Below are 25,743 nucleotides of genomic sequence, written 5' to 3' on the forward strand. Positions count from 1 at the left end.
AGCACTACTGAGTCACTGCTGGATTGCTGTTTATTCTTCATATTTTACTGTCACAGTTAATACATATTGATAAAACAAATGTCGAACTAGACTCATTTGGGAGCGCTCTATCGAATGGTCACATAAAATTTCAATTTAAAAATAATTTTGTTTGTAATAGGTAATCAAACCGAAGCCTTGTTGTCACCGGGTGTCACATAAATGATGTGATGAGCACTAATTGTTTGGGCTGACTCCCGCTACACAATGCAAAAACTAAATTGCAAATATCTGCCAAAACACCATAGAAAATACACCTGGTGACTTACAAGAGAGAGACCTTGTGTGCGTGTGTGTGTGTGTGTGTGTGTGTGTGTGTGTGTGTGTGTGTGTGTGTGTTTGTCTCGCCACTGAAGTATGGCTGTGTCACAGTGTGAAGGAGGGCATTTATCACCATTTAGTGCTGTTCCCCATAAGCCATCTGGCTTGGCTGCTGGGAATTCGTAGAGGGGGATGAGCAGAATGTATCAAAACTGGGCTAACTTCTGATGTGACACACACTTTAGTGTTGTGACATTATACTCTTTGGCTAATCGCAGATGATTGGGTGATATTAAAGTAAGCCCATGATTTCATTCCAGCTATAATACTATGTTCCATGTCTGTCACTTTCATTCTGATCTTTTTTCATAACTCACTAGCCACCTTGCAAGCTGCAGATCACCACCCATAAGGCAACCATATTTATTTCTGATTTTGAACTGTTATCTGATGTTATAGCTCCTGATTCATATGAGGATTCATATGAGCTGTTACAGTCGGTGTTATCATATATAAATACTAATGCCCTGTAGTTACCTTCGAATTCTGTGTTGAAAATCCTACTACTGAAATTTCCACAAAGAATAATGTGTAAGGAAACCTCTGCAAAGATTGCAGTCATTTTATTTGAAGGTTAATTAAGGCATTTGTTTATTACTAACAAAGCATGAAGTTGTGATCTAATAGGTATATTTAGAGAGAGAAGTTATGTCTTAATTGTGAACTGATTCAAAAATGTTCCAATGTATGTGTTGTGTTTGGCAGATTTATACACCACCTGCGTTCTGACACTCCTGATCAGCAGTACCTCATCCTAAGCACTGCACGGAAACACTTCGGAGCAGGTGGAAACAGAAGGATCAAGTACACTCTGCCACCAATAGTGTTTCAGGCTTACCAGCTCGCTTTTAAGTACAGGGCCATCAAGGACCAGGTGGGTTCTGACAGCAAAACTCTCATTTTAAAGAGAAATGTGAATGTGGTTATCAACAGGCTAAACCGATAGACTCCAAATATAATTAAACTATTACTTATATTCAAAGTCCATAAATAACAAACTAAATAGCACCACCCCAGTGCTTCTTAACTTAGCTTTGCACCATCATTTTCCAGGGCTAAATCTCCAGTTCTGCACCTGTCATTCACTTGAGGCAGGCAAGGAGATGAACCTTCGAGTGTTCTTTGCCACATTTGCAACTATTATCAGGTTCATGACACTCCTGTTCTTAGCCAATTCAAGGCTTTCCACATACAATAGGACACCTTTTGGTCTGCAACCAAATATGAGTTCATGGGTGCTTGTTGATTCTCTTTGCTTTCATCTTAAGATCGTAAGATGAACAAACATCTCTGTTTTGCTGCAGTGTTGAGAGTTAATAGTATGCTTAATGAGTCGTGTGGTAAGATCTCTGTCAATCCTAGTGAGTTGCTGAACTCCAAAGCTTGTGCTATTGTCATAAACACTATTTATTTCTGATGGAGGAAGTTTGACTTGTACTTGGAGATCAGGGAATAAAGGAGCTACACCACATACTGTTAGTCAGTTATATTCGATCTGGTAGTGAATATTTTTAATCTTTTCTGGCCATTGCATTTTCATAGTAGTTGTGATTATATTGTCAATGTTTGTAGCGTTTCACGTTTAACAACTACAATGGATGTTGCACAATAGGAGCAGCTGAGGATAATGATTTTTAAGTAGGGATTTGTCCTGTGAATTGAGCCTCTGCCATTAAATTGTGGTTTCTTCAGCAGTACGCTTTACATTTCGGTAGAGATAACTTGTTTGAAGAAGCTCCTACAAGTTCGTTTAATGTATCCCCATGAAACTAGCAGAAAGACATCGTCTTTACAGTTTCACCTTTTCTTGTGGGACAGAATACTAGAAACAAAGTGTATGCTACAATAGTTGTCTTTGTAGGAACAATAAGCAACACTATTTGTTATATACATCATATGGTAAGAAAAAGTGGTCTGCTTTAAAAGTGTCACTAAGGGAAAGTGCACCTAATAACTATATAAAATTTGAAGTGTGTATCAATTCTAATAACTATATAAAATTTGATGTATGTATCAATTCTAAACTAGTATTATTAAATATTGGTTATTGCTGATAGACACACACAAAAGTACACACGCTATTCTAGCTTTTGTCTTCCTCTCTCCTCTCTGAGGAAGAATGTCATAGCTTAAAAATCTAGAATAGTGCCGTAACTTTTATTTTTAAAGATATCTGTCAGTAGTACTAAACATTTTTCATGCTGAAGGTAAGTAATAGCCAGCAACTATGTCTGTTTTTAACTGTCTTGAGGAATCTTGTTTTTGACACTTTAATATTTTTAAATTCAGGCATTTGCTGAGAAATTGTCCTGTGCACTGTTCTGGCTACAAGAACACACAGTTAATAACAAACACTTTGTTACTTCAAGTATATTAGTACAGAAAAAGAAAAAAATTGCCATGGAGTGGCTGCCCTATTAGTCCTAGTCACATCGGCTGAAGTACACATAAGACTGTGCGCAGAGTTGGCAGGCCCAACTCTATAAGTCACCAGCTCGATGCTAGTGTCTTGCCACATCTGTGACACACCATACAGCTGCGCGCCTGGAGATCACGGGTGTGGAATCGTACGTGGGTCACTACACCCATCCCCCTTTGGGGGCGGAGCATCGCTGATAACCCAGGTCAGGATTGGACAGCCGCAATGTATGGGTGGTGCCCGCATCTGCAGAGGCCTCGGAGGCAAAAGGGGAGAGCAATTCCCGGCCATCAGGCAGCCTGGATAAGCTGTCCGTATTGGCAATGGTGCCCATTTGGGGCGAAAATGGATGTCATAGTGGTATTTGGAGAGGAACAGTGCCCACTGCTCTAACCTGTGGGCCACCTTATCAGGGACTCGAGCTGATGGATTGATTAACAAAACTAACATCTTGTGGCCCGTAATGACTTGGAATTTGGTGCCACAGAATAATATGTGAAAATGACTGCATACAAAATGGCCAGAGCTTCCATCTCACCCTGAGAGTAATCTACCTGTTGTTGACTGAGAGTTTTGGATGCGAACACCAGTGGCTGCTCAGACCCATCGACATTCCAATGGGCAAGGACAACCCCCAGTCGGTACTGTAAGGCATCCTTCGCCAGAATAATGGTTTGCTAGGATCAGAAGTAGCTAGATTCAGTGCCGACCTGAGGCAGTCCTTCAGCATAGAAAAGGCCTGGTTGCACGCCGGAGGTCATACAGAGGAAGCATGCTTGTGGAGAAGAAGGTAGAAAGGGCGCACAATGATGGATGCCCCAGAAATGATCAGTGCTAATAGGCAATTCCAAGAAACGACAATGGATTTGTCAGGTCCATAAAGACTTCTGTAGATTGTAACCCAGAGTCATGGCCCAGTGACCTTAGAATCACTCCGAAGTTGCAGTTTACCCAAGGGTTTCATCATTACAACAAGGGGGTGTGGCCCATTCACTAGAGGAAATAGGAACCACAACCCTGAGAGAAGTCAGCCAGTCCAACTCTGCCTTGACTTGGACGTGAACAGCTATCGGAATCTGCCAAGCATGAAAAAATCTAGGACAAGCGGACTGCTTTTTTAAAGTCTGTCGTGCACCCTAGGCCTTCCACAAAATATCCTGAAATTCAAAGCACAGAAATTCCAATGATTGATAGGGAACGTCAGCAGATACCAACTGTATGGAGTCCATGACTGAAAAGCCAAAGGTCTGGAAGGTATTATAAACAACAATAAAGGTAAAGGCCAAGTTACCAATCTATAGGTAACATGAGCTGTGAACTGACCAAGTAGGGGATTTGCTGCTTACCATATCCAAGTAGGCAGCCATTTACCGGTGACAGCACAGGAGAGCCAAGGTCTGAATATGCTTGGGCATTAATCAGGGGAACTGCCATGCTGGTGTTCACCTGCAGACACAGTTGTGAGAGAATCAAAACCTCAAGATAAAAAGCTTGTTGATGCCTGATTGAGAACCGGTCCTGACAATGACATTTTCTGGATATCCATGTTGTCTGATACTGCGTTCTGTGCTGTTGATTGGCAGACTACTGCAATGTGGCCTTTTTTCCTGCATGACAGACAGCCCAACACTGGTGACTCTGATCTATCATGTTGGGAGTAAAATGATGCACATGACGACAACAGGGAGCAGTGGCTGGAATGCTGTTTACATGCTGTGTGGAAGCTGCTGGATCGGCTGGCTTGTTCCACCACTACATAGTCTCCCCGGACACATTGGATGCAGCCAGGCCATCATGCGCTGCCACACCATGTTTCCAACTTCCGACCAGCAGCGTGAGAGGACCTCATACAACTGGATAATGGGCAACACCTCGTCAAGGGAAAGGTTTTCTAATTGGAGGGCCTATTGCCGGACTTACTTATCCGGAGCAGTGTGTTTTATATCATCTCAAATCGTGTTGGCTGCATACAGGAATTTTGACTCGGACATGACAAAATGGCGCTTGCGACTAAGGCCATGGAGAGTCGCCCAGGCATGATAAGACTGATGGGGCCATTTTTTGCATTGGTAAAATTTAACCTAGTAGCCACAATGTGTGTGCACTGGCAATAATATGAAGACAACAACAAGCATAAATTTTCAAACGACGACGACAAAACTTCCTGTAATAGCCGCAACACCTGATGCAAGGCAGCAAAAATCCAGGACAAGAACAGTGCACGACATACATCCACGTTTGTCAATGTGAAAGGTGTGTAAATATTGTCATAGGCGGTGTTCGTATGCTTCCCAATCTTCTGCCACCTACCTAACGGTGTGAACACTGGAGGAAAGGTAGCTGCTGACGAAGGGGGAGAGAGCAATGTCAGCACAACCTGTTACAGGACCATAAGAAGTTCTATCTGTTTTTGCACCAGTGTTCGATGCAGAGCTTTCATTGTCACCACAAGAAAAATCTTGCAACCAAATGAAAAAAGCAAAGGCACAAAGTAACTCGTGCAAAATGATCCTACCCATCGTCAGTTTGTTCTGGCTACAAGAATACACAGATAATAAAGAACACAGGACATTATTACTTCAGGTATATTAGTACAGTAAAAATACTTGCCACGGAGTTGCAGCCCTACTAGTCCAGGTCACATTGGCTAAAGTACACATCAGATGGTGAGTCTGGCTGGGTCTGGCTCTGTAAGCAGTTCCGTCAGCCGGTAGAGTGCACTACAGAGCAGCTGCATGCGCATCCAAGAGTGAGGGCCTCTGCCAGTACTGGCGTCTTGCGATTACTATGGCATGCCGTACAACTGTTCTCGATCGTGGGTGTGGAATCTTACCCAGGTCACCACATCAGATTGATTAAGTTTTTTATTATTAAGATGTAAGGTATCTCAAACTGGTTTTCATCATTTTACTTCCAGACTAGCCAAATGAAGTATGTAAGTATTCATTTTGTATCACATATTCTGCTCCCCTCACTGTTGTGTAACCTGAATGGGGGTAATTTTCTAACACTAAAATGCATTTCTGATATCATATTCTTATAGTATTTCTATCATTCAATACAAAAATTATGCTCACTGACTTAAAAGAGAAATTAAACAGAATACATATCACATGTGTAATATGTACTGTTTTCCTCTTATTGTATTACTGATGATGTGATTAGATAAGTATTTCAACTTAGTCCACTAAGTACAACACATTTCATTTGCAGGATGACATGTGGGAGAAGAAATGTCAAAAAATCTTCCAGTTCTGCCATCAGACTATCAGTGCTCTTATGAAAGCTGATTTGGCTGAGTTGCCACTAAGACTTTTCCTACAGGGAGCTTTGGCCGTTGGTCGTGTGGGTTTTGATAATCATGAAACAGTTGCATATGAATTTATGTCTCAGGTAACCAGCTGCATAGTAATACAGTAACATATACATTTTATTGTGTGTGTAACCTCCATTACTCAGTGTGAATCCAGTTGTTAACTTCAGCATCACCATAAAGAACAGACACAAATGTACTGTACATGTATTCAAAATGATCAGATGCTTCATTCATAACTTGTCAAGAAATATATCAAAGAAATATTCCTGTTTGGGGTTGTCCATTGGTTAATTCCATACAACCTTCATCTGTAGATATATTAAAACATGTTTTCATATGGTGCACCTCTGCTGACAGTGTTTAAATGCTTTGAACAAAGTACAGTGGTAATGCATTCTCTCTCTCTCTCTCTCTCTCTCTCTCTCTCTCTCTCTCTCTGACTTTCACTTATGCTCTCTCTCTCACACACACAGGCATTCTCACTGTATGAGGATGAAATCTCTGACAGCAAAGCCCAGTTGGCAGCTATAACACTGATTGTAGCAACTGTGGAGCAGACTTCCTGTTTTAGTGAAGAGAGCCATGAACCGTTACGGACACAGTGTGCACTTGCAGCTTCTAAACTGCTGAAGAAGCCAGACCAGTGTCGTGGTGTTGCCACGTGTGCGCACCTCTTTTGGTCTGGAAAGAGCCTCGCAACTGGTGGCAAGGAGGTAAGTACATGCCTTGCTTTGATGGGTTTGTTCCTTAAACACTAAGTGTAAACCACTATGAAACAGAATTGTTGTCACTGAAAATGATACAGGCATTATAATTCTCCTATTAAGATTAACAAGGAATTTCTGTATTAGAAAAATTGTTTCTACTGAGGGACATAAAATTCAGAACTGTGTATAACTAGTTTTGCTGTCACAATATACACAATATCACATCGATTCCAGAATAGTTAAGACCCTTTGCTCAAGTTGTGTGATTAGCTGCACACTATTATGGACAAGAACTCATTAAAAATGCAATCTAAGTGATTGGCATACTGCCTACATTTAATGTCAGATGCCAAATTACAGTTCTTTTGTGTTCTTGATAAAGCAGGTCATGATAAATCACTGGTAATGGTATTATTGATTCATCTATTGTTTATATTTTTTTCTCACCACATAGACATCGTGTCAAGTCACAGGCAGGCAAAATGAAAAAGACTGCTAAAATATCAAGCCGCCATTTCAGGGTCACTATCTCCAGTGCCTGGAGGCAATGGCCATATGTCTGTGAGTTGTGAATGTGTGTGTGGGTGTGTTTTTTCCCATTTGGGGTGGGGGGCAGCACATAACCCAGAAGCCATAAAAAGTGCAGTAGCTTGAAAGACAAAATATCACTGCATGTGAAGGTGAACATTAGCCAGTAGCGTGAAAGTATTGGTTGGATAAGGATCAAAAGACCGCAATGAACCAAGACCAAAGTACCAAAAGATATGACTCTCCCACAAAATTTCACTTTGACCTAGTACACAAGGATTTCTAGTACACAAGGATTTTATGATGACTGTATATGTTCATCAGACTGTCACACAGTGTAACATGGTTCATCAAAGTGAAGCAGTCTGTATGTGCCACTGTAATACATGTTTACTTTACAGCCATGACCTAAGTTTTTCTGTGATTCTTCACTTTCTCTGTGTTAGTTGATCAAACAGTCCACTATTGTCAGGTGTTGTTGAACTGGCCTCATGGGGATGCACAGCCAACTTGGAAAACTCTTCCCGCATATGAGGGTATAAGTTGATGGGGTGTGATGACTGTGGCCACTTGGATGTAGGCTCCCTGGCTGCCATTTTGTGTTTGCTGAGTGTCTTCATAATAAGGCCCAGTGTTGGTTCACAAGCCTTGCTGTGACTATAGCCACATTCCAGGTCAGTAAGATTGTACCTGATGCATGAATTGATGGCTCTTCAATTATACTGTCCCAGTATTTAAGAGTTTGTGCTAAAATCCGGATGTGTTTGTATTACATCATCTGATGTCTTTGACAAAAAGTGTGTTGTGACTGCCAACTGTTTAGGATACATTGGTATAGTGTGCCACTGGTGTTCTCGGCAACAGTCTTTGATGTTGTGCACTGTTTGCCCAGTATACGTCTTGCCACATTGGCATGGAATCTGCTATACATAGCCTTCCATAAACAGACGTCATCTTTCATACTCCCCAGAAATACCAGTGCTTTATTAGTTGGGCAAAGGACAATTTTTACTTTCTGCATTTTTAGTTGGATTCAAATTTTCCTGATAGTGTGCTGGTGTACAGTGTAAAGGCTGTGGTCGCCTCCTCCTCCATAATGTAGTCCATTTCCACAGGTTTTACTATAGTGGTAGGGTACAGAATGTGCCTCATCTGCTGTTACTTGTAAATGTTTTTCCAGAAGACCATTCTGAGGTATTCCAGTTCCTTGGGGAGACAGTGTGTAATTGAGATGGTGTTGGCAGTCTTCTGCATTTAGGTACAGGTCGCTGTGTGCTTGCAGTATAAACTGTGGTTCACAGTGCCATTTGCTCTTCTCTTGACCTTGAGGTCCAGGAATGGTGGTCATACCTCTGCCTTAGTGCCCATACGGAACCTGATACTGGTATGCAGGGAGTCCCACTCTCACCTGTGGTTGCCATAATTTTTAATTATGCATTTACTGTATTTACGTACCTTCACTCCAGCACAGTAGATGTTCATTTACTGTATATTGGACAATAAAACACTAGACTATTGCACTAATTAATAAATAACATGGCACTAATTAACAAATAACACGGCATTTCGATATTTTTACTTGAACTTTAAATCCATTTCTTACTGTATGTACATACATATTATTCCCATGTTTATTTGCATTACATTTCACTCTTTTTTGCCACATATCAAGTAGGGAAACTTGTTGTAATTTCCTGTTCGAAATTGTTTGTTCTAGGCAATTTTTTGCACCATACAATAGTTCCAATAAGTTGGGAGAATTTGTGTTTGCTGCAAATTGCATAACATTGTTTATGCATGCAATGGCTTCTTCAGGCGTATTATTTTTCTATGGATATCATTTTGCTCCTCTTCTTCTTCCTTTGTTTCATCATCATCCTCTGTGTTGCAAATTTCTATTAAACCTGTTGCTGAAGCTAATGTGAAGTGAGTTGACAGTCATCACTTCACATGTAATCATCTGCACTACACGAAATGATTCACATTTTCATTAATTCAGCAATTGCTGCTGCATTTTCTTGAACTTTGATGGCCACAGAAGCATCTTGTTCGCGACACCCCGCTTTGTTGAAGCACTTGGCGACAGTTTGGGGTTTTATTTCGTTTACTGCCAAGCCAATCCAATTTACTGCATCCAGGACAGAAACTGACTGTGCAAGAGTAAATGCACTTTCACCTTCTTCAACACCAAGAATAAGAGAACACAACAGTAATCGCCTATAATGACACATGTAAATAACCCCCTGGTTGAACCTGAAGGGAACCAAACGAATTTCACATTTAATAATGTTACCATTGGGTGGCAGGTTGCATTGTTCAGGAAAAGGAGAACTTCGCAATTTCTTTTCTTTTAATTTTGGCATTGAAAGGGCCCAGCCATTCTTCCACAAGACCATCCACCCATTTTTATTGCTTCGCATGTGACTGGAAGCTTACTGACGTATACGTTTTTGAAACAATGCTGTTTTGCCATCTTTACAATCACCAGTGGCTTCTCCATTTCATGTAACATGTTTCCACACTGCAGTACAGTGAGTCTTTCCTTGGACATTTTTCTGCCGGTGCAATTTTACATCAAACTGCTAGCGATTTTGAAGGTGGCCCATTATAAAACAGTCCGCTTTATTGGCATTGAACACACCTTTCAGATCATAACTAACAATTAAGTTACACTTGCCAATTTGAGCACAGTTTAACTGTACAAGGGCCACTCAATAAGTCATGCAACTTCCCACCCCCCAGCTAGTTCCAGCTGAAAAACATAGAATTTGCTGTGGGACATTGTGGAACAGTCCACAGCCCCTAGAGTTTCACAAAGTTCACAATACGTGGCAATGCTATACGTAGCCTTCTAATGGAGATGCGTTCTAATCGGAGAGCTGTCATTGAGTTCATTTTGATAGGAAACTAGACCATTGCATATATTCGTAGGTGCTTGCAAAATGTCTTCAGAGACCTGGCAGTGAACAAAAGCACAGTGAGTCATTGGGTGAGGCGCCTCTCATCATCGCAACAAGGTCGTGCAAACCTGTAAAATCTCCTGTGAATGGTGGGGAGCTTATTGATGCAGCAAGACATTAGCTCAGGCGTCAACAAGTAGAATGGTATCATGTGAACATACCGGCCCTCCCAGTAAGGTGGCACGAGGCCGTCACATTGAACAAAGATTATGCTGTATAATAGAGTTTTTTATCCAAAAGAATGGGGAATAACAAGGTATATTGGAATACCGAGTAAAACCAAACTGCTTTCAGAAAAGGAATTTGTTGCTCATAGAAACCTATAATGGGACAGTCAAGTGAAATGCAACAGTTTGAAAAAAATTAAGTTAATAAACTGTTTGTTATTTCAAAAGTAATTGCCATAACTGTCAACACATTTATTCCTCTGTGAGATGAAATGGCCAGTTGAAAAAGTTTGCGGATGCCTACAGAACTGTGATTGTACCCAGCCATGCACCTCTTTGTCCAAAGAAAATTGATGGCAGTGAATATCATAACTCAGGGCTCCAGAAAATATGGAAATTGGATGGGGAGAGATCAGGACTGTGTGGATTGGGTTTTGTGTAAGGGCTTTCCAGTGAAGCTTCTGCAGTGTAATTCAAACAACAGGCACACCAGGTCCAGGAAAGTTATGATGACCTTTCCCTGCGAATGCAAGAGTGCGCTCTGCACATTGACTGTGTAGAACAAAATGCCACAATTAACGCACAGAGGTACATGGACACTTTGCAAAAAAAAAAAATTATGCATGCCATCAAGTACAAAAGGCCCAGGAATGTTGAGGGATGGCACCATTCTGTTGCAGGATAATACCCACCTAAAAGTTGCCAAGCTTACAGTGCAGAAGTTTTGCTCAGAAACCTTAACACATCCTCCATACAGTCAAGATCTCTCCACATGTGATTTCCACATTTTTAGAGTCCTGAAGAAAGGCATTCGTAGGCACTGAATTCTGGGTACAATCAGGGTTCTCTACGAAACCACAAACATTGTAGTGACAGTTGTCTCTGATAATGGGATAAATGTATTAATATTTAAGGTGATAACTTTTGAAATAATAAGGAATTCACTTACTTTTTACCCAACTATCTATTTTCATCTGACTTACCCCCATATACTTGCTTTTTCATTTCTCATCATGGATCTAATGGCAACAAATACAACTGATGTCTTTGAGTATGTCCATATTGAAACTGTTACCAGTGACCATGACACGGTTATGGCAAAAATGATTACCAGAGTACAAAGGACAACCCAAACAAACAGTAAACTAGATAAAAAATCGGTAGTGTCGTATCTCAATAAGAAACTTGAAACTTTCAGCACAGGTCAGGAGGCTATAGAGGAACTCTGGCTCAAGTTTAAAAGAATAGTTGACCATGCATTCGATAGATGCATACCCAGTAGTACAGTTCATAATGGAAGGGAACCTTCATGCTATACAGTTACTGTAAAGAAGCTTCTAAAGAAACAGAGATTACTGCGTAATAGATCTAAAACAAAATGTTAGGGCTATAGATAGAGATATGCTGAATGAAACATGTTTGGCTGTCAAGAGAGCAATACGTGATTCCTTCAATGACTGCCGTAGCAGAATATTGTCAAGTGATCCTTCGCAGAACCCAAAGAAATTCTGGTTGTATGTAAAGGCTGTCAGTAGCATCAAAGTTAGTGTTCAGTCCCTAACGAATGAGAAAGGAACTAAAATTTTGGATAGAGTGTCATCGTCTGATATAGAAGTAAGTTAGTGTGCCCCAGGGAAGTGTGTTGGGACCCTTGCTTTTCATGTTGTATATTAATGACCTTGCAGACTATATTAATAGTAACTCACACTTTTTGGAGATGAGTTATCTGTAATGAGGTACTGTCTGACAGAAGCTGCATAAATTTTCAGTCAGATCTTAATAAGTTTTCAAAGTGGTGCAAAGATTGGCAACTTGCTTTAAATGTTGAGAAATGAAAAATTGTTCACAAATCAAAACAAACTGTAGTATCCTATGACTACAATAACAGTGAGTTACAGTTGGAATTGGCCAACTCGTACAAATACCTGGGTGTAATACTTCATAGGGATGGCAACTTGCTTTAAATGTTGAGAAATGAAAAGGTGTTCACAAATAAAAACAAACTGTAGTATCCTATGACTACAATATCAGTGAGTTACAGTTGGAATTGGCCAACTCGTACAAATACCTGGGTGTAGTACTTCATAGGGATATGCAATGGAATGATCATGTAGGCTTAGTTGTGAGCAAGGCAGGTTGTAGACTTCAATTTACTGTTAGAATAGTGTGTAAGTGCAGTCAGTCTACAGTGGATATTGCTTTCAAATCACTTGTGTGACCCATTCTACAATATTGCTCAGATGTGTAGACCTGTAGAAAAAAGGACAAATGGGGGATATTGAACATATACTGAGAAAGGCGGCACGAATGATCACAGGTTGATATGACCTGTGGGAGAGAGTCACAGTAATCAGGCTCTTGAAGATAATGTAAACTATCCCGAGAAAGTCTACTAACAAAGTTTCAAGAACTGACTGTAAATGATTACTCTACATTCACTCACATAGAGATCATGAGGACAAGATTAGAATAATTACAGCATGCGCAGAGGCATTAAAACAATAATTCTTCCCACATATGTGAATGGAATGGGCTGTGCAAGTTGTTGTGGTTTGCAGAGTATGGATGTGGATGTAGAAGATCAATGCCAGGAACACCAGCAGCACACTCAGCTGATGTATCCCAACAAGTTGGCAGTCACAGAGCACTGTTTGTCCAAGATCCGTGCAGTAGAAAACACACACACACACACACACACACACACACACACACCAGGATTTGAACACAAACTTTGAAATACTAGGCAGCATGATTATAGAGACCATTGCATTATGCACCACAGACAATCTTGTCAACTGAGAATGCAGGTAAAGTCTCAGCAAGGCTTGGCAACCAGCAGACATAAGGAACTGGCAGCCACAGTGGATGGGGTGCCGACATGAGCTGGCAGCCACGGCAGGTGGGATGCCCACTTGCATGTTGCCGCAGCCACAATGCCCTGTCAGTGCGTGCTCATGGGCAAACAGTGCGATCCACAAGGGGATAGTACAATAGTCAGTCTTCTGCCCCCACAAGGTCATTTCGTCAGAACACCTGACAATGGCCACATGTCTGATCAATGAAATAGTGTATCTGCTGGACACTGTTAACTGGCAGTACACACATGAACTGTTAAATCTAGTTTAATGATGTAGAATTTAAGTGCATACATAACTTGATTGGCCTGCATGTACCAAAATCACTTACCAACCCGAACAAATGTGACCAACAAAACATACCTACTTGACTTCATTGCATGTTTAAAAGTTCTAGCAATTCCCACTGCGGCGCGGCACGTTTCCTTTTACCGCCCTGCCAATGTCCAGCAATGTTCATTTGTCTAGCTAAAAGCTGTAGTAGAAAATACTAGACCACTACTGTCTACTGCAGGTCGCAGCATACATAGAATTGTCCGGTAAATGCGATGTGGCCAGCTACTGAAATAAAAGTTTTAACTTGGCAATGTAAATTTTTCAGGTGTATTTTTACGATAAAGATCACAGTTAATACTGCCAAGTCTGTACTAAATGTCTACACAATGTAAAGCTCCCACGCACACCACAATCACACATGTAGCCAGTTTATGGTATTTACACCCGTTACCGAAGTTAATAGAGTTCACTAGATCATTTAGTTATGAAAATGCTTGCTCAAATGTTGTGCACTCTGCTCTACACGTAATACCTGTTCCAGTCTTAGATCGCACAACACGCCACGCGGTTTTAACTAACAGTCAAAAGCAATAATTTTGATATTCCGTCAGAAATTCCACATGACTTTCACTATACCGTTCACTTAAATACGCTTTGTACTACTTCGCGAACTCATAATTAGCATTTTTCCGCGACATACAGTACTTTCGTCAGTGCTGCTTTCAATTGAGATGTTACTAGTTCGAACCCTCAGCCCCAACTTTTCCTAGATCACACCAAAGGCTTTGTTCCCAGCATAGATTGGCGCGAGCCTGCATTTTTCTGATTGGCTGATATCACAAACAGCAATCAGGTTGTAGTATTATACTGCGCTAACCTGCGCTTTACTTCAATGACCAATCATAGTAAAACATTTCTTTCTATGGCAATTGCTAAATAAATAAATTTAGAAAAGTATCAAATATAAAATTACTCCTTCCGAAATTACTGATTAATTTGTGTTCTACTCACGATTTATTAGTACCATAAACTGACTGCACATTTAATTATAGTAAATCCCCTGTATAGTTTAGCTGGTACTTCGTGAACAAACAAAACAATTTTCATTTACTTCTGTTCTTCTTCACTCATACAACACACACACAAATTGCTAATTACTACACATATAAAACAATTATAATTATGCAAATACAGTAAATATTAGTCAGACATAACTTTACAACATTGTTTTGACTACGGCTGCTATCACTGTCCGTCAACTAATGACCTCTGCCGCCTACTAATACAACTACGTGCAGCTCTGTAACTCAGGTCCATGTCAGCTGGTGACATCTGTCGATGACTCATACCTATAATGGTATCGTCCTAACAAGTGACAGGAGCAATGCAAAGGCGCTACGCCTCACCACCTATGAATTAGTGCATGGACTAGGTTCAACTTCCCTCCTCCTTAATATTTCTATTTATCCATTGTTGTATATCAAACCATGAGTCTGTCTCAAATCTCATAAACAGAGTAAGTGAATTTGTAGAAATCAGTACTCGTGCCTATATAAGCTGCACTCAACAATTTCTGTATTATTATGGCCCCTGCAATTTAAATATTTCCAACGATCAGTTTTCTATAGTTATTCTTCTGCATTCCACGTCTTTGCAAGGACTCTCTCATTAAACTGATCGATTCAATGCACACGTTTGTAATTGTCACCAGTATTTTCTTTTTTTTTCCCCCCTTCTTGTCATTTCTCACATTTATATCTCCATTTTCTTAATCAGTGCCATCCTTGTATGTAGTTTTACGACTGGGTGGTATAAAGACAACAAAATTCACAGGTGGAACTGTTTCTAATTTTTCTTCAGAAATTCTCATTACAAACCACCACTTGTTTCTATAGACACATTTTTTTCCCTGGATATTCATAAAAATACTCCCTTACTTCATGTTATTTTGCCAACATTTCACTAATTAAGAGTTCCTGGTTTGAGAATTTCACTTGTCGTCTGTAACTGACTGACGGTTCGGTTATGTATCACAATGTCCCTGCTTTCGTCAAACCAGCTAGCAGCCTAAAAAACTTCAGATTCACCTCTAATTTAGATTATTTTGACATGTCACCCCCACTATACCTGCCCTGTCATTGGAACTATCAAAATGCAACCAATGACCTTGAAGGTTATAGATGTGACATTAATATCACTCATTTTCAGTTATTTTTCCATGTCACCACTTTGCCAACCCCACGCCTTTGGGTGATAGGCATGTCATAAACTGAATGTCTCTCTACATATTGACATGTGTACAAAATTCAGTTGAAAGTGCCCCATGCATGTCACAATTTATGCTTTAAATGTCAGCTGCCCCATCCCACCCTCATCCTATACCCCCTACCTAACTGTGGAGACAATTTTATGGATGCAACACTAATACTTACAGTTTCTCGAATGAGATTTTCACTCTGCAGCGGAGTGTGCGCTGATATGAAACTTCCTGGCAGATTAAAACTGTGTGCCCGACCGAGACTCGAACTCAGGACCTTTGCCTTTCACGCAAGTTTCACCACAGTTTCTGTTTGTTTTTATATTATACTCTATCCACACCATCACAAATGTCATGAGAATGATTGCTAAACTGCCCAGTGACCTGTGAAGTTGTGGATTTATTACTAATATCAGTTATTTTCAAATTTCATCCACTATCCTTCCTCCTAGGAGTCCTACCCTCCCTCCTACAACCACCCCCCCCCCCTCCCCCTCGTGTACAATGTCATCAGGACTTTGATCAGTCAAACCTGAAAACTAAGGGTGTGATAACTAATACATATTTGTTTCTGAACGTTTTTGCATTTCACCTGCTTCACATGCACCACTGCATCCCACCCCTAAGAGCACTGAGACATCTTACCATAACAATTTATTTTCCATTTCATAAGTCAAAGTTTAATTTTAGTTGCTCCATACACCCCAGAGTTTTGCCTACATATTACTACATTCCCACTCCCCCCCTCCATCTTCACAAATGGTAACGGTCTCCTGGTATTAAGTCGCATGTTTACCAACTTCAGTTGAAACTGTTCCAAATGTTACAGAGGTATGTTAGAATGCTAGCTGCGCACACACACACACACACACACACACACACACACACACACACATTGGGATAATGTCTGAACTTCAAGGGGGCCATGTAATTGATGGACTACCTCTCCCCATCGAGAGCAAACCTCCAGTTTCCCCGAAGCTGCTTGTCCTATTTCTTGATTGCCATATAAATGTGAACATTGCCAGTTGGTTGCAACCAGTACTTGTGCCAAGGATTGTGTCCGTGTAATAGATGTTACCTCTGCAAGAGAAAGCACACAGAACACCTGCTGCTGTGGAGTTTACATGACTACTGACGCACTTATGTGAAGCAAAGTAGTTACACACATGTGCAGCCGGTATCAACTGCCACAAGCAAACAGAGAAAACAAACTGCCAATGAATCTCAATTACATTTGAAGTAATTACATTTTATATTATTGTATGTTTAATGCAGGCACTCTATATAATCTATTTGGAACCATTATATGGAGGGAAAAAAGTAAAGGCAGTTCACTCAGACCCTAGAATGAGACACACCTACCCACTGTGAGGACGAAGGAAGGCAAAGATCTTTGTATTAAGATACACAAACTAACCAAACAATTCTATCCCATAATTTTGTAATTTTCTCAAGTGAATCTGTGTGTGTGTGTGTGTGTGTGTGTGTGTGTGTGTGTTTCAACACTTTGTTCATGATGGCAATGTAATTTCATACATGTCATAAAAAATGTTGCCCTAAGAACAAAGCTGGGGCACTAGCTCACTTTTGAAAAGAATTGGGAAAGGAATTTGGATTGTGCTTGCCACAGAAAAAAATCTAGATATTTTCTTATAATTTTCCTGTAATTCAGCTAAAATAACTCTTTACTTTCAGATTCATGATGAAAGGCGTGTTTTGGAATGCCTGAAGAAAGGTGTTCGGATCAGCAGTCAGTGCATGGATCCATTGGTTCAGATGCAGCTCTTTGTTGAATTGCTCAATCATTACATATACTTCTATGAGAAGGGATGTGAACAGGTACCAACATAAAAATTCTCAAATAATATTTTGACGTATAATCCTGTACTGCCAGATTAGAATTTTTTTAAGTATTATACCTTTGTGGCCCTCCTTGTGCATACGCTCAGCAAGGAAAAACAGTGAAACCGTTGGGGGGGAGGGGGGGGGGGGGGTTAGGACATACAGAGAAGTAATACCGGTACCAAGCAAGTTTCTATCATACACTGACTTGTCACGAATGAATATCACACACATACGTCAAAGACAGCAATATGTACCAAGTAAGTACAGGGTTGCAGTAGTTATGTCACAAATCTCAACCAGTTTTCTTTTAATAAGACACTTATGAAAAGGTCTTGAAAGCTATCGGTACAATCTACAAAGAGTGTTGGTGAAAGTAACAGGTTCAGTGAGACTACCATTGAACTTGGTGCATTGTTTCTCAAGTTGCTGTAACCAAGTTAAACAACAGGTTTGAGCTGAGCATTGGAACATTTCTGTGTTACTGATTACAGGCAAACTTAAGGACCCCATTAGCCATAGCATTTTTCTCATTTATTGTGTCAGTTGAGTTTTATTTTACGGTTGTCTCAGAAAGAATGTGTTGCAAATGTAATTTTATAGTACAGTGGAATCTTAATGCACATTTTTGAAGGGATGCCAGATGTTGAATGTCATAAGTGACAGAACATACTTCTGAAAAATATCTGATTTGTAATGATTTGATTTTTTCGACTGTGAGAATGCAGAATTAAAGGTCCCATAATTGAGGATATGAGCTAACTCAAAAAATTGTAATTCAGAATACACCTTTTTGAAATATGTTCAGAAAATCACACCCAGAAATTCTCATAATTACACATTAGTATGCAAGGAACAAAAATCTGAAAGCACTGGCTAAATCCATGTTGGACACACAAATGTCTGCCATCAACCAACTGAAATGCAGGGAAGTCATGTAACATCAGAGCGTAGCCTCTAGAGTCCAGAATACAAACCTGGAATGTGATGTTTATATTTATTCATGAAGCGGGGACGAGTTTAAGCCAATGTTACTAGATACGTATAACTAAGTTATGGTGAGTAACATATCCACACATAGTTTTTTTTCTTCGACAAGTGAAGTGACTGAATATACTTTAAACATTAGTATAACAAATCTAATAAAGGACCCTGCCTAGGCTCTACCATGAACAATACAAATGAGCAGCTTCAAAAGGGCACATTCTTCAAGCAGCTAACACTCATTCCTAATTCTGGGAAGAGGTTAATGTAATATTTTCCCAGCACAAGGGACTAGTGCCAGTTGGCTGAAGAATGTTACTGTTTTAAAATACAGTATTCATTTGCATCAGCACTTGCAGCTCTTAGGTAAGGATCTTTTTGAGAATGGTTTTACTAAAATTTTAAAGCTATCAGTCACTATACCAGTCACAGAAAAAACTTTTAAGAATAGACACATAACTCCCATACCCTTATTATACATATTTTGAAACAATTTAAACATGTTCCAACTTCATTAATAAAGTTAAATATCATGTTACCAGGCAGGTTTGTACTCTGTAGGTTAGAGGCGACTTTCTTGTGTCATATGACTCTAGTGCATTCCAGTTGGCTAATAGCAGAAATATACAAATCTGACATATTGGATTCAGCAAAAGTCACCATATTTTCTAAATTTATGCTTCTTTATTCTAATGTGTTCATTTAGCATCTCTAAATTAGTAAATCTCTACTGGTATTTGAATAGGGGTTGCCATTTAACAAACTATCGGTATATTGTACATCTTACGGTACATAGTCCTGTCGTCTCAGAGGTTTGAAGAACTTATCAATAGTTGACTGTATCTTTTGTCCTAATTTTAATATTGTATTGTCACTCTTAGTTAATATAGTCATCACTTCTGTTGACTACAGAACTTGGCATGTAATGCATAATTGAGTCCATTGCTTCAGTAGTTTTCGATAGTGTAGAAACTGGCAATGTTTCTGGTTCTTCCACATATTCACTTTCTTGTTGTTTCTCTGTCATCCGTTTCTGCAAGACTTAATCAGTTATCATGGACTGACAGGTGGCCACACCTTTGTCACAGTCAACATATGCATCAAAACTAAGGTAATCAGTGTTTGTTTTGTTGTTGCCCCATTATTTGCTGTCACTGTTCAGCAGCAATTCCTTCATTTTTTGGCGTGATGTCTTCTGTAAGTACCAAATGAAAGCCAGCCTTTTTGAAACAACTTGAGATTGTGCTCTATTGTACAGAATCCCATGTCTTACAAAATGCATAGTGTCCAAGATCATTACCTTTCTCATTGTAGTTTGAAGACAGGCCAAATTCCTGTGTACATAAATCTTCTTGTATTTTTGTTTGTCATTTTATACTGCCTTGGTCGAGTGTCTAAAGGTGACTCGTACAGTTAGGAGGAAAAAACTCTACATTTATATTACACGGGTACAACATATCTTGGGGATGCACTGCACACTAATCAGTAAAAAGAATGATTTTCTTACTTCCAACACCCAGCCTTGCATGCATGAATAGTTCGAATGTAGTTGTCTTTAATATGAAAGCATGGGTAAATGTATAGTTACATGGAAATGTCCACACAGTTTTACACATTGTGCACTCTTCACCTTTCCAATTAGTGCCACCAGCTTTTATGTTCCACTTTCATTACAACATAATAAGACTGTTTCTCTTTACTAAATTTTCCCCTGTGACATTTCTCGCCTCTGAACTCTATTTATTTATTTTTGTCAGGCAGAAAGTGACAAAAAAACCCATTTCATCTGAATTAAAAACATCACTGGGACTGTACCTTTCAATGATTGATGGAAGATTAGTTTTCCATGACTGAACAGCCTCACACAAAACACATTTAAAAGGTAAATTGTGTCAGTTCTTCAAACTCTCGATCCAACCATTGGATGCTTTGAAATCTGTGAGTCCCAGATTTTGTGCCAGATATATTGCTTTAGCATGAACCTCAGTACCATCAGTCGAAATACTCAAGGCATGTGCTTGTTTTATCCACTTCAGTAGCACATTTTCCAGTTCTGGAAACTGCCATCGTACACTTGTGTTTGTTAGCCATTTCCTCCTTCCATACATATTGCGTCAATCATTTTTTGTTTGCTCAGTAAAAGTCTCGTGCAATATCAACATGCTTCACATGAAGAGAATTTTTTGTCACTTCCTAAATAATGTTGCACTTTCCTTCAGTTAACTATCTCACTGTCTTTTTGTCCATGATGTCAGTACAGAAAGGAATCACACGCTGATAGTCAAATGCTAAATATGAACAAAGAACACCAGTGACTGAGTTACATGTTAATAAATAGTTTCTTGTTTGGCCTCTACAACTTGCCCCTGCCTCCAACCGGTACTTGTTGGTAGTAGTGGAAGTCATTCTATTGTCATCCTATACAAACTACTTCCTTACGTCACTACTACTACTACTATTACTACTGTATGGCACACAAAGTTGCCGGCACTGAATATGCTGTCTCTCCCCACACATTTCTTCACCCCTCAGCTGCAAATGTCCACTCCCACCACTTCCAAACTCTCTGCGGAAAAAGTTGCAACAGCCAAACAGGACTGATACCACCAAATTTTAATGTGCTAAGTGGAGAGAGAGAATGTATAAACAAGATATTTTGATGTGTGTTTAATTCAATTGGGACTGGGACTTCCAAAACTGAAAATACTATGAGGAAGGGATGTGCTAACAAGATTCCACTGTATAATCATAAGTAAACCCCCACCCAAAAAAAAGGAAAAAAGTCTGAAATGAGAGTTTATCGGGACCTCTCTATTGCAATACAGCTGAATCAAATCATTAATAAATTATTTTACTAACATTTGAAATAAGAAGCATGCACAATGCTTATGAGGTCTATGCAGAAAATAACTGAACATTTTGAACTGCACGCCGATAGATATACTTAGTGATATGCGGTTGGCAACACTACCTTGCACATTACCTCTTTTATAACAATGTGTTATTACCTCATTTAGTTTTCGTGATATCATTATTTGAGTGCATCATGTTATGTGTTCGTGGAGTTGTTTCAAATGTGTGATTTTCTGGAGCAATGGTGCAACATAAAATTTTGCATCGAACTGGGGAAAACTACTACAGAAATATTACATCTTCTGAAATAAGCTTGTGGAGATGGTGATCTATGTTGCATGCAATTGTGCAAATGAGTTTCAAGATCTAAAAGTAGTTATCAGCCAATTAAAGATTATCCTCGAGCAGAAAGGCCACATCCACTACAACTGATGACTTTGACATTCAGAAAAGGTGAAATAGTGAACCGTGTGTAATCTCAAGGCATTTTGCTGTGATTACATGGAAAAACCTGCAAAAAGAGAATTCGTGGTTCTTGCACCACAGCAATGCAGCTTTACCCTCAGCTTGTTCAGTTTCTCAGTATTGCGTCAAAATCAGATGGCTGTCCTCCTGGCCTCACTTCCCATACCTAGGTCCTTGGCCTCACTTCCCATACCTAGGTCCTTGGCCTCACTTCCCATACCTAGGTCCTTGGCCTCACTTCCCATACCTAGGTCCTTGTCATTTCTTCTTATTTCTGAAATTAAAATCAGTGCTGAAAGGCCACTGTTTTCAGCGTATTGAGGATGTCAAAGCAAATTCATCGCAGATCTCTCAGGCCATCTCGAATAAAGCTGTCGAGTACTGCTTCCTGAAATGGCAACATCACTAGGTTAAGTGTATAAACAGGTGATGGGAGGACTTTGAAGAGGAGAAGGACCAATAATCTGTAAAATTAACAACAACATCTGGAAAATAGTTCCATTATTTTCTGAATAGAGCTTGTATGAGAGATTTGGTTTGCTTTTTGTTAACTATGAGGGTGAGGATTGGTGAAAGCATAATTTATCAAAGTGACTCTTTGTTTCAGGTTACTGTGACAATGCTGAATCAACTAATTGCAAAGATCAGTGAGGAACTGCCAAATCTAGAAGCTAGTGAAGAAACTGACCAGATAACAAAACACCTCAGCAATACATTAGAGCACCTTCGCATGCGACTAGAATCTCCTGAATCTGATGGTCCCTCTTACGAGGGACTAGCTATCTAGTTCATCTTGGATGGCATATTGATTGTCTGAACATGCTGTTATAGGTCTCCATTGGTAATTGATTTGACTTGGTGGATAACGTGTATACAAATATTTGCTTTGGAGATGTTATCATTGATGGTGCAATGTTGGCGTGATACAATCTCCAACAGAGATTTGTTTCTGCTGTCTCATAATAAACTTCCTAGCAACTGTCAAGTACAAAATTCCATGGCCTGATCAGAGACACACAACTGTGTATTGTTTTGGTAATATTAGTATATGTCTGTCTGTGAAACTTTGAAACTGATGGTGTTGTGTTTATGGAATGATGCTTAACTTTTGTTGATGTGGGAAGGTATTTTTACAGTTGTCGATAATTATTGTTAAAGTTGAACTTCCTCATCGTGAAGGATTAAACAACAGCGAAACCTGCATAAAAATCTTGTAAGTCTTTTTTCTGATTGCACAATTGGTGATAAGAGTAACTGAGCTTAATCACAGTGATTAGCAATGCTCTGACTGATAATGTGATGTGATTCCAAATTTCTGCTAAAATTCATGCAAAATATCTTTAACATTGTGATCCTTTATCTCGTTAATGTATGTCAGAAATCTAGTCAGGGGTCTAGAGAACATTCTAGTTCCTGTTTAACAAGCAAAAGCTCTAATTACAATTGGTGCAGAAGTTTTCCACACTGCAGTCCTCAAAAATATATATGGACAAAGTCTATGTGGATAAGAAAGAAATCTGTTGTGAAGCCAAGGAATCTCAAAACATAAGATAAATAAAAACCAATCAACATGCACGGGTGTGTGTAGTGGGGGAGGGGGGGCTGCACATGTGTGGGTCTGGCAGCTTCATGCATGGGTTTCAACACTGTTATCATACTCATTTATTTCTTAGCAGTGGCATTAGTATTATTATTGTGATTCAATTAATACAGTTTGGACAGTCATTTAATTTTGTGTATAATGTCATACTAATTATATCAACATTTTCACATTATATGTTCTGCAAAGTGTATTGACAACAATCCTTATCCATATCGCTTGACCTTAGCTGATAATTCATGTGACTGAGTGGGATATTAACAATTAAATTTTTCCCTCGTTAAAATACATTAAAATTTCTTACCAAATTTTCCTGGGGTTGTCAAAGCCTCTTCTTCACATGAGCAGAAATTACCTGTGCAATCAGGTGATAGTGAAGTCACTGCCTACATTTGTGGCACACTATATGAAAAATTATCAATTAAAGAAGTCTATATATGGTGCAGAACTAACGATTTCTTCATTTAGGTGACTTATTATGAAAGAATTTAAATGGGATTTGAGTTTTAGAGCAGATTGTAGCATTTTTAAATTTTGACACACACACACACACACACACACACACACACACACACACACACACACACACACACACACACACACACGCACGCACACACTTAATTCTTATCTATTAAGTCACTGTAAATGTAAGGTTTCGTGATGTGTCCTGCAAAATGCTCTGTTGATCATATTGTTTCCCTTTTGATTATGTTCATATGTCAAAAAGCACGTCATCTTGCCATTGGAAACTTAATTGTGTGCATGTGAATGATTCTTGCCAAACATTAAATCTAACGTAAAGTGGATGTCAGCAGTAAATGCATATTTGTTAATCAAAACAGTATCAGAGAATACTGCTTCCAATGGCATCTCTCTCTCTCTCTCTCTCTCTCTCTCTCTCTCTCTCTCTCTCTCCTCTGAAGTTACATCATTTGCATTTGCTTATCCCAAGGATCTAATTGGGACATAAATTTCCTACGAAATGTGCAGCTTTTTTTCCCCAATTCCACCCATATTTTAAATAAGTTTCACTTAAAGTCTTATTTCTGTGTGAAATAATCAGCTCAAAATTATGGTGCATCTCTCATTAGTGCCTTTTCAGTCTTGCCTTTTCTTTTGTTATCTCAATTTCATTGTATTCTGAACACACACAAACATTTCTTGAAACTATCCGCACATTCCACATGCTTGTCGCTCATGCCTATTAATTATTACAGTATGCAACCTTCAAAAAAATGTTAAAAGAAACCAAAAGGCTATATCTCAGTAGTCTTGGAGCTTACGAAAATCATCAACTTACAATGAATAGGATTTGACTCACAGTATCAGGTGCTAATATTCTAAGAACATTTTCATTTAGGGCAATGCAGATATTAAAACAGACACACAATTATATGAAAGAGCTGAATTGTATTTTCTACCTATGTATGAAAGTGGGTCAGTGGTAAACTATTTACCATGAAAATATTTGTTACTGTTTTAATTTTCAGAATAATGGAAATGATTCATACAGATCATGGTTGACAAAATTTGTATTGTTATATTCATTATTTAATATATATATATTATAGTGCCTGTTTTGGAAATTCCTATTGTGCAAACCATCATTTTGTTTTTACTAGTCTTCGTTTCCCATTGTGTGTGATATATTGTACAAATATAAATCATGTTGTGTACATATTTATTACATCTGTTGTTGCAGATTTCATGTGAATATTACATAGTTCCATTCAATTGAATTTTGTCTGAACTGTAAATAGACTTCAGGGTGAGTCGTAGATTTACCTTATTTCCAGTTAACTAGTTTAGGCATTAAATATGTAATTTTTTTACAAAATGAGTAAAATAAAATTTGTAATGAAGAGATTCTAATTGTACTATTTTTTAATAAAGTTGTTTCTGTCGTATGCTGTGCTCTGAATCCATTCCTCAACACAATAATTTGTGTGCCTACCTGTTATTTTTTTGAATGCTTCACTTGTTTAGTTTAATGAAAGTTAAACTTGGACCTGAATAACTGAAAGGCTAACATTTGCTTAAGACTGAGATTACAATTAGCTTGAAAATTCCATGTGGTGGATTCTTCTGTTTTATATATATCGTTACTGAAGATTTCCAAAGTTGATAATCTTTTTTACACGTTGCTGCAAG

The 25,743-nt window shown here is 39.1% G+C and overlaps 1 protein-coding gene across 3 annotated transcripts in view; it reads left to right on the forward strand.

The window, feature by feature from the left end:
- The window catches only part of LOC126194750 (vacuolar protein sorting-associated protein 35), a 109,339-nt gene extending 83,840 nt beyond the window's left edge, over positions 1-25,499 (forward strand). For all 3 annotated transcript variants that reach the window (XM_049933023.1, XM_049933025.1, XM_049933024.1), the window contains 5 exons: positions 1,066-1,234; positions 5,993-6,172; positions 6,569-6,808; positions 17,544-17,687; positions 22,600-25,499. In XM_049933023.1, the coding sequence (XP_049788980.1) occupies positions 1,066-1,234; positions 5,993-6,172; positions 6,569-6,808; positions 17,544-17,687; positions 22,600-22,779 (913 nt within the window). In that variant the 3' untranslated portion in view covers positions 22,780-25,499. The remainder of the gene's footprint in view (positions 1-1,065; positions 1,235-5,992; positions 6,173-6,568; positions 6,809-17,543; positions 17,688-22,599) is intronic.
- Positions 25,500-25,743: the final 244 nt, after the last annotated feature.

Source organism: Schistocerca nitens, chromosome 7 (genome assembly GCF_023898315.1).
Source record: "Schistocerca nitens isolate TAMUIC-IGC-003100 chromosome 7, iqSchNite1.1, whole genome shotgun sequence".
Classification (NCBI taxonomy): Eukaryota; Metazoa; Arthropoda; class Insecta; order Orthoptera; family Acrididae; genus Schistocerca; species Schistocerca nitens.